The sequence below is a fragment of the Morone saxatilis genome, unplaced genomic scaffold, assembly GCF_004916995.1.
Source record: "Morone saxatilis isolate NCDOM2014 unplaced genomic scaffold, NCSU_SB_2.0 Contig4, whole genome shotgun sequence".
Lineage (NCBI taxonomy): Eukaryota > Metazoa > Chordata > Actinopteri > Moronidae > Morone > Morone saxatilis.
In genome coordinates, this window is record NW_023339984.1 from 18488677 (window position 1) to 18499001 (window position 10325).

Here is a 10325-nt window from a genome sequence, read left to right on the forward strand (position 1 = left end):
CACACACACACACACAGTCTTGTTCCATAACAGTGAGACGCTTTGATGTGTGTGTCCTCAGATATGTAAATGTCCTCAACTGAATGGGTGGGTGAGAGAGGGCGAGCGAGCCCAACAGTGCATGAGAGGCAGAGAGAGAGAGAGAGGCTCTTTATGTGAGTACTCATTCTATTAACAAAAACGTTCTCTCTCATCTGTAATTAAAAACCTGGTCCCCTCTCCTCTCGCTGGGCCTTAGAGCCACAGTGAACTGATCCAGATCACAACAATCTGATTTATACAAGTGTGAGATTTTCTTTAACTCGTAAAAACAAGAGTAGAAGTGATGACGTGTGTTTCACTTCAGTTTGGACCGACTCAAACTACTCTTGTTGTGATCCAGATGAGCGACTGGACACTTTTATTGAATCTGCACAACTTGAAATGACCTCCAACGAAGACAATTCACATCACATACAGTTAGATAGATTTTCAAACTAATATATTTCAACACTATAATGTCTTATCTAAATTTCAACATTAAGTATGAAGTCGTGGTCAGATTTAACAACACAACAACGTCTTTGCTTCCGTATTTAAAGACTCCAAATAACTTCCATACTGATAAACCCTAAAATACAATTACATTTTAAGTAAAACCTTTATGCCCCGAATTTATTACTCAGACTAAGACACAAAATCCTCCTCTCCTCTCTCAGGTCCTCTCCTCTTCTTCTTTTTGCTCCATCTGTTGTCATGTCAGCAATCTTGGCTGCTAACTAGTAAACAGATCCCTTCATCTCTGTCTTTTCAAGTCGTCCATCTGCTCAACAATGTGACATAAATATTCATACAACACATTCGAGCCAGCAGAGATGTTAATGAGCCGAATTCAGTTTGAGTGTAAAACCACCAGAGATCACCAAACTGAAGAATCCAGAGGAGGAAGTTTAGTTTTATTTTAATATATTTGGTCCAGTATTGGTTAATTTAACTGTTTAGTTCTGATGTTTCAGAAGGAGAAACGTTACATTTTTATTTTAATTTTTAAATATTGTGTCAATACCAGAATCAGCCTCAAAAACTGTAATTGGTGTTTAATGTTAGAAACCATCCTGAACTTCTTACAGTGAGAATTATCAGCTACACAGTCAAACAACTGTGAACCAAAATATACAAACAAGGAAAATAAAAGTTAAATCTTACAGTTGGTTTAAAACAAGTAACCACAGAACATTGAGCACAGAGAAAAGTAAACAGATGCAAACATCAGTGTTTTAATTTTAAGAATAAATACTGAATTGCAACGGACCCCTTCCAACGACAGCTGACCGTAACCTCGGTCAACCTCCTCCTTTCCTGTACTTAGATATGCTATGTGCTAGGCTAGTCTATTTTGAAGAGACAACCACATTTCAGCAAACAACAGCTAAATAACTAGCTGTTTGAGACCAACTGTTTTCTAATTAGCTAGACTTTAAAAAAGCCAACTTAAGGCTACCAATATTTTTGGCCAAATCTTGAACTAGATTTGTTAGTAATAATGATTTTACCTGACTATCAGGGTTCAATGGGGTTTTTTTCTTGCCTGTTCAGGCTAGTGGGTCAGAAATGTACTTGCCCCAATACAAATAGTTTTATTTATTAGCAGCTTCTGAATAACTCTTCTAGCTTTTAAAATTTTCCTTTAAAAACGACCCTGTAGAAATCAATAAATTGTTTTATTTCCAAATCTTTAGACATTTTTCCAAAATACATGATTGTCTTCATTGAAATTACGCCTTCAAGTCATTACTTAGTCTAAGATGTCGCCATAACAGATAATTAAATGAATATCTGTTTTTTTTTAGACTTTATTAATCTCAATTAACGCAATGTAAAGCATTTGACACCAAACTGAGGTGACCAGGCCTTTTTCATGTCAGCTAGATCCACCCACGAATGCCTTGCTCTCAAACTTCCATCCTCTAACGCCCCCCAACTAAACTCCTGTTTCTGACATTACAGAAATGCTCTTTTGGCTTTGTCTTTACCTGACAGCATGTTCTCGTAAGTGCCTGATCAGTACTGAGCATGTGCAACCCTCAACAGAGGTGAGAAGGAAGCGAGATAGCTCACTCATTAGCTCATCAATCATGAGCACCGGAAAAAAACAACCTGTTGCAAGATTTACTTGCCTGATTTTACTTGTCCTTACTTGTTGAGTGCTTAGTTCTAATAATGTGTTTAAGATGCAGGGATCTTGTTCAGTGGATTAATGACAATTAAACAGCCACAACATGGTGGTTACATAACATATAAATACTTTCAGGCTGTCAACAAACACAGATGACAACTGGAAAAAAAATCACATCAAATGATAAACTGAGTTTCTGGGGATCAGGACGAATCCAGAAGAATGACTGATGCCCCGTATCTACAGCATCGACTTCTGCTCTGTATCTACAGCACGACCTCTGCCTCGTGTCCCTAACCTCTGTATAAAGTTCAGGAATAAGGTTAAAGGGTGTTACCCACTTACACAGTTATAATAATGTGTTAATGTGTTTAAGCTCTGGGGATCTTGTTGTTCAGTTGATTGACATAATTAAACAGCCACAGCACGATGCATACATATAACATATAACACATTATATATAGTTTTCAGGCTAACTGTCAACAAACACAGATGGCAACTGAAGAAATCACATCAAATGATAAACTCAGAGTTTCTGGGGATCAGGCCGGATCCAGGAGATCATCGTTTAGGAACCCGGGCATGGAGGAGTACAACTCTCGCTCTTTCTCCGCCTCTGCCTCTGTCTCAGTGGTGATGTGTTTGGTCGTCTTGGTGTCTGGACTGACGTCCTTGGAGACCAGAGATGTCTTCTTCCCCACCAGCCAATAAGTTACCATATCACCTTTCCCCTGTTTGAGACGGGACAGATCCAGAGTGTTAATGGGCAGCTCCCAGTGACAGAAGTGAACAGCGGTGGGAGCAGGTGTCTCACCTTGACCTGCAGCATTCCTCTGCACTCCAGGACGTAGCCGCCGATCTCCTCCAGCAGGTAAAAGGCACTGGAGCTGCACTGGATCTTCAGGGCTGGAAACACAACGACTCAGTGTTAGAAGGATTGATAATGAAGTTACATTATCATTGTGTTCTGACATAAACAATAAGCAAAGATTCTCATTGTAAAAACTGATTATGTAAAATAGGTTGTTTCTCGCATTAAAAAGTTTCTCAGGTTTAGCTACCAACTTTCACATGTCAAATGTCTGGGTGGTCAAGTAAAGGTCAGTGAGTGTAAGGTAGAGAGTGTTACCCAGGCTGGTGGACTCCATCCTAGATGCTGTGTTGACTGTGTCTCCGAACAGACAGTAACGAGGCATCTTCGTCCCCACAACCCCCGCTACCACCGGACCTGAAAAGAGAGAGAGACATTAAAGGTTGATTATTATAAAACACGAGTATATTGTTAAAAACGTGTGAGTGTGTGCGTACCGGAGTGTATCCCGGCTCGTATCTGTAGCTGTATGTTGGGTTTGTGGGGGATCCTGAAGGTGCGACAGACACCCACCAGGTCCAGAGCCATGCTGGCAATCTCTGAGGCGTGGAGGATCCCGTTCTCCAGGGGAACACCGGAGACCACCATGTCTACACAACCACATAATAATAAAGTCAACAGCATGTAACTGTACCATCATGAAGGCTATAACGGTTTTTGGGGCCATATTTAGTGCACCTGATTTATATCTTGACGGTACATTACATCCAGTCACCTGAAGTTAGTGACAGTAAGACAGGACAGTAATATACAGTAGGTAGCGCTCACATGCATCTCCGATGGTTTCCACCTTGTAGACGTCGTAGTTGTCAATGATGTCATCAAACGTTGTGTAGAGTTTGTTGAGGAAATCTACGACCTGGTAAGGTGTGCTGCTGCTGGACAGCTGTGTGAAGCCCACGATATCACTGCACACACACACACACACACACACGCTTTGGACTTCATACTTTGATTTGTCTGATCACTTTAAATCTGATGGACCTCTCAGTCAGCAGTGTGAGTTTAAATCTTTATAAAAACAACCTGAAAACGCCTTTATGATTATGATTATTTATATAGTGCAGCCTCTGTGTGATAAACAATAAGACACAAGCACAGATGCTGTTCACTTCAGAAGTGATGAGGGAGAAACTTCTTTCAGCCCATTCCTTCCACTTTCTTCTTGATCAATAAAAACATCCTGAGCCAAATTCAGATCAATACTGATCAAATTTTCTTGGAATGTTTGAATTGAAAGATGTTTTTTTTGTTCCAGTGTGAAATAATTCCCAATGTTCCACTTAACAGGGACAGTGTTGTCTTTGGTGTCTGTACAATCAACAGCACAACTGACTGTTTATTAAGGAAATGTCCAGTATCTACAGCTACAATGGCTTCCCTGTATCTACAGCATTGACTGATGCCCTGTATCTAGTGTAACAACCACTGCCCTGTATGTACAGCAACAACTGCTGCCCTGTATCTACAGCAAGACACATTATTCAAAAATAATTGTTTATATAGTAACCATGATTGAATTGAAATTAGTAGATCATGAACACCACATCTACATAAGACAAACACACTCTCATTCAGTCAGTTCCTTTTGCTCCTACCTGAAGAAGATGGTAGCACTGACATAACTCTGAGCCTGCAGCGGTTTCCCCTGCCGCAGGTCATCAGCTACCTGTTTCGGAAGCATACCTGCAACACAAACATGCAAATAGCATTAAGAATAACCTTTCAGACGCAAAGTGTTTTTCTTGTAGTTCTAGGTTTGTGTTTAATATCGCTCAACAGGAGATAACCTTGAGAATTGGGTTGGCATTGCACTGTGATACACATGTATTGCTGATCTATATTCTCCTCAGCCGAGCCTCAATAAATGCTGCGGTGTAAGTCATCGATGTCTACTGACACCTTCCATAAAATGCGTTTTTTTATGCTCAGAATCTTTTATGAATTGAACATAAGCACATTGTTGGACATGGTGATAGAAGTGTGTCATACTGTATAGCAGTCTGTCAGTCCTCTGTTTCTCATGCATCAGATCCTGTGTCCGCTCAGCCACCAACACCTCCAGGTGCTTACTGTACTTCTCCATCTGAAACAGAGAGTTGTACCTTCATATTACATTGATACAGCACAGTATAGAGAGCTCTGAGTCAGCTTTGAGTTCAAATGAATATCAAACTGTTTGATGAGTTACAATATAAGAAAGTGATACTAGATTACTTTTAAATTGATGTCTACTTTGTGTTACACAGGTTATTACCAGGTTCATCATCATGTCCACCGGGCTGACTTTGATCGGGTTGATTCGGTGAACAAACTTCTTGATTTGTTCAAAGGTGGGTCGGTGGGTGGGGTTATGAGAGCGACATCGTCGGATCAGCTAAGGAAACACACATGGGACAAAAGACAGCAATAGAGGTCATTTACAACATCTAAATTAAATAATGGTTGGTTAAAAGCAGATTGAGGCGGTGTGTACACACCTCTACATAGTCAGCAGGACAGGGGCAGGTGCTGTCGGCTTTACTGGAGATCAGCTCTGGCAGAGGAGGACACCAGGCACTCTCCAGATTAGACTCCTCTGCCTGCAAAGTGTGATTTTTAAAATGATCTGTCCTTCATTTAACCACTGACCTGACCAATAAGGCAGCACACATAATAGCCTGATTATAAACATTAACTCTGCTGTGACTTTGACTGAATCAAATTGTGACTTACTGGGACGGGGTCACTCCGAGTTGCAATCTCCAGCAAAATGATGGAATAACTGGAAAAACATACAGAGATTAGCAATGTGACTCTGTATATGTATGTATATGTGCATTAATCACTTGGTAGGGACGGAGACCTGTAGCACACTCACATTGTGTGGACTCAAGGGACTCATTTTTGTGTGATTGATACCTGAACACGTCTCCAGTCAGCGTCGGCTCCATGTTAGAGTTATGAAACTCAGGCGGCATGTACACCTCCAGGAGTCTCTGCTGATAGCTGGAAAGAGGCTCCGCCCTATCATCTGTGCGATACATCCTCAGGCCATAATCTGACAGGACAGACCACATGTCACTCAAAATCAGAAAATGAAACCATCCAATCAGTGTGATGATGTAAAGGAAGAGGTTTTTGTTTGTGGATGTTCTCTATTTAATTCTACTAATAAGCTAATATGAGCTTATTGTTGTGCATTCCCTTAAAAAACATGCTCACAATGGAGTTATATTCACAATTAGTGGATGAACAATCCAATGCTCAGTGTCCTGTGAGCAGATTAAAGATATTACTAAATGTTATTGTAATTATTTTATTTTGGTTCCAATCATTATGGGATCCAGAAGAAGTGCCGCTTAAAACCTGAGGAGAAACACAACCTCCTGTGAACAGTCAAGGTTTACTGCTTTAGCCTTGCTTTTACACTTCTGATGTAAAACATAATGCAACATTTAGCTAGTAGGTGATAAGATTCATTAACTTTCACAAAAATACACAGATTTCACAAAGAGAGTAGATCCATTTAAACTGATTTCTTTCTATATGAAGACACCGTTTACAGTAAAGTGTCTTTTTGTTGTTAATGAAAACAGCTCAGAAAATGCTTCTAGTGATTCAGTTTAAATTAGCTGATTATGTGCTGGAGTCTGTCAAATTAAGTAGACAAAAAACCTATCATATGCTTTTTAAATAACCATTTGCCATGAAATATATATATATATATTTTTTTTACCTGGATTGTTGTATTATTGATATTGTATTTTTAACATTCAGATAAATTCCCAGATTGTTTATTTTGAAAAGATACTGAAAGAACATACTGCTGTATATTCATATTACCTGTTATTTTGCAGACCCAGCGGTCGTCTAAGACACAGTTTAGAGACTTGAGTCGGCCATGACAGATCTTGTGTTGGTGTAGGTACGACACCCCTCTCGCAATGTCTGTAGCAAACGAAAACCTGGAGCGTATACAACTGGGGATTATTCATTTTTCTTACTCAAATTAACCTGTTGTATTGAATTTATTAATTATAAATCCAAACCCCCATTACAGTGAAAAAAAGGAAATGACAAACACTATGTTAAGTTATTTCTGTAACTGACCCTTCCTAAGTGCGCCAATAACAGTTGAGCAAGCCTTGGTCAACTTCCTTCTTTCCTGTACTTAGATATGCTATGTGCTATGCTAAACTATGTTGAAAAGACAAGATGTGACTGTATATTCTCTTGTATCTTTTATCTTATCGTAGCACATAGCATATCTAAGTAAGGAGGAGGAAGTTGACGAAAAGGGGCGGGACTTATGGAGGGTCAGTTTTGATTAAATCAACATGCTATTGTAAGACTGTGTTTCGGTGTCTACCTGAAGCCCCAGTTAAGTGGGATCTCATCATTAAGAAGGACATCATTAAGGCTTCCTTTTGGGCAGTACTCCGTCACTATGGCAACATTAGGAACCTCAACACACCCGCCAATGAACTTACACAGGTTGGGGTGATCGAGCTCCCTGGAGACAGAGAAAGAGAGTCAAAATACCTTATCTGATATATAAGGGCTTTTATTAGATAAGGAAGGGTAACAAGTGTGTATGGTACCTGACTTGTTTGACTTCCTGTCTGATGGTTTTGGACAGAGAGAAAGTCTTTGTTTGAATCCGCTTGATGGCCACCGTCCTGCCGTCACTGGAGAAGAAAATTATTCTTATTATTATGTTAATCTTTACCAACCAGGCTTGAAACATTGAGCTTGAAGCAGTGTGTGGATATGTGTGTGTTTAGATCAATTTATTAAAGTCGGGATAAACAGTCTGGGGCTTCCTTGTGGAGTTTATGGCACATTTGCATTGTCCCAGGTTTGAATCTGGCTGGGGACCTTTGTTGCATGTCAGTTTCTTTACTGTAGGCTCTAACACATTCAGTAGTATGCCCCAAAATATATTTTGAAAAGTGAATCATTTGATTACTATGAGAAAACTTTCTTCTTTTCTCAACCAGATTAAGATGATTGATTGTGACAGTCCGAGTCACAAGTCTTACTGGCAGCATCAAAAAGACAACAACTGTGTTAACAGTATGGATGACTTTAGACAGACAGGTAGTCAAACAGGTGGACATACTATATCCCAGTGCAGGTGAACGGTGTTTTTCGGGTCCCGGGTTGTCCTGTATAGGAGCTGAGAGCAGTCACACAGCTGGTGTTACTGTCGCTGTTCCCTACCGGTACACTCATCATACTGCCCGTGGTCATATGAGCTTCCTGATCTATAGAGATAAAGAAAGGGAGAGAGAGAGGAGGGTACACTTCATGCTGCCAAGGGTTTCTAACAGCATTGTGAAATAATTTCTAATAAACTGATCTACCTTTAACAGCAAATATCAATAGGAAAACATGAAATTCTCGACTGTTCCAGCCTGTTTCAGTTACTGTGACACAGTTGGTTTAGACCTGTTCAGACCAAAGCCATACCTGTCAAATTCCAGACCAGTGTACACTGGTTTCAGCCATTTTAGAAACATTTCAGATTTGTTCAGTGCATAGACAAGTTATATAGTTATTAGTTATAAGTCCCTCACAAGTTCTATTCTGATCTGGATTGTTACAGCACCTTGTTTTATCGTTGCAAAGTCTATGATCCAGCTCTCATCCCACAACAGCTTCTGTTTCTGATACCTCAGCCACTACAAGAGACAGATTTTTTGATTAGTTGTGTATTATTGAATTTTTTTAGTATTTCGCAGGGTTTCTATTAGCATACGTGTGAGTTCTCACCACAGCGGTCAGTATGAAGCAGAGGCAGAGCAGGCTGAGTGGCAGTCCGATCGCTAGCTTGGTGGTTGGGCTCATAGGGCATTCACCACAGTCAGCTGAACAGGTGGAACAAAGCTCTGCCTCCTCACAGACACCATCACCACACACTTAGAGGAGAGGAAAGAAGAGATTAAAGAGCTACTTGTTCATGTTTACACAAATTTAGTTAATTTGTGGGGACATCTGTGATTTCCAAACAACAAACGATACCCAACCCTAGTGTTAGTTTCTATAGTCATGCTAGGGAGCAGAGGGGAAACATAACCTACCTACAGCAGGCTGCACGGTGCTCTTGGCCTCAAGAGCAACCTGCATGCGACCGACTCGTATATGAGCAATGAGCGAGGTTAAACCAGCATGGACCAGGACCACCTGAAAGACAGAGTGATGGGTTTACCAGATCAATTAGGAACACTATCCAAGGATGTGACAGCCGGACTTTAACATCAGAGTAACTGAATTTAAAAGTTTGTCCTTAAAAAAGGTTGGGGGGGAGTTTGGTGATTGATTCTATACCTCAAATATTAGCTAAAAGGCTGAAAGAACTTGAGAGCATATAGGGAGGAGAGTGAGAAATATTAGTGATATAAATAGTGTATCATCTGCATACAAAGATATTACTGCCCATAAAGCCTACTGAGATAATTTGATACTGGGCTATACAGATTAAACTTTTGTTACCTTGGCAGTCCAGTTGGTCTGCGTCATCTTGCCGGAGGTCGAGATGGTGTGTGTGAAGATTCTTCCGTCATCAGGAATCCAGGGACCACAGATGCTCTCTGAAGTCTGAAAGGTTATTTAATGTTAATTGGTTCGTTGACTTTAAAATGTAATTTCATCAAATAGTGGCACTTTTAAATAAATATCTCCAGATGAAAACTATGTTTCTGCTGATAGGCGGAAGTTGAAAATAACTAAGTACATTTACTCCTTACGGTAATTCAGTACTGGTTGGAGAGTCTGATATTTTGAATATTTGCATTTTGAGGGAGTTCGTACATTTCCTCATTTATATTTTTCTTGAGGCATCGCTACGTAGCTTCAAAGAGTGAGGATGAAAAATAAAGAAAATGCAGTACCATGTACCCCAGTGGACAGGAGTGGATGTTAGCATGATGAATGCAGCAGTTTTCTCCGTCTGCATCTTTCCAGTTGGTCGGACAGTCGTGATGTTCACAAAATGTCCGAGCTGCTTCAGCATTCGCTATGGAACTAAACAGACACCAGACCAGGGTGAGATCCAGCTCAGATCCTAGTAGAATTGAATAGTCATAGTCTATAGTCTAAAACGGGTGTAAAGTAGTGTAAGTCTTGACAGATGTATTAACCTGTGTGTAAAGATGTGGTTTTCGACTGCCCAGTGGTAGAAAGAGTCTGTGGCCGTTACCGAGTATGTGACGCTGAACACCTCACCGGTCTTCACCGTCTCTGGAGGACGGACCACCCAGGCCATCTCCAGTCCTGGGCGAGAGACACAGCATAACACAGAGAGAGAGAGAGAGA

At 40.5% G+C, this 10325-nt stretch overlaps 1 protein-coding gene across 1 annotated transcript in view; it reads right to left on the reverse strand.

The window, feature by feature from the left end:
- Window positions 1-1281: 1281 nt before the first annotated feature.
- LOC118337966 (atrial natriuretic peptide receptor 1-like) overlaps window positions 1282-10325 on the reverse strand; it is a 13734-nt gene continuing 4690 nt past the window's right edge. The window contains exons 3-23 of the mRNA XM_035675124.1: window positions 10151-10275; window positions 9902-10034; window positions 9504-9608; window positions 9092-9194; window positions 8784-8929; window positions 8620-8692; window positions 8131-8275; window positions 7610-7696; window positions 7378-7521; window positions 6852-6973; window positions 5928-6066; window positions 5742-5790; window positions 5507-5608; window positions 5284-5403; window positions 5019-5112; window positions 4625-4712; window positions 3795-3934; window positions 3464-3616; window positions 3285-3383; window positions 2970-3061; window positions 1282-2886 (exon numbers count right to left, since the gene is read on the reverse strand). Coding sequence (XP_035531017.1) covers window positions 2698-2886; window positions 2970-3061; window positions 3285-3383; window positions 3464-3616; window positions 3795-3934; window positions 4625-4712; window positions 5019-5112; window positions 5284-5403; window positions 5507-5608; window positions 5742-5790; window positions 5928-6066; window positions 6852-6973; window positions 7378-7521; window positions 7610-7696; window positions 8131-8275; window positions 8620-8692; window positions 8784-8929; window positions 9092-9194; window positions 9504-9608; window positions 9902-10034; window positions 10151-10275 — 2448 coding nt within the window. The 3' untranslated portion in view covers window positions 1282-2697. The remainder of the gene's footprint in view (window positions 2887-2969; window positions 3062-3284; window positions 3384-3463; window positions 3617-3794; window positions 3935-4624; window positions 4713-5018; window positions 5113-5283; window positions 5404-5506; window positions 5609-5741; window positions 5791-5927; window positions 6067-6851; window positions 6974-7377; window positions 7522-7609; window positions 7697-8130; window positions 8276-8619; window positions 8693-8783; window positions 8930-9091; window positions 9195-9503; window positions 9609-9901; window positions 10035-10150; window positions 10276-10325) is intronic.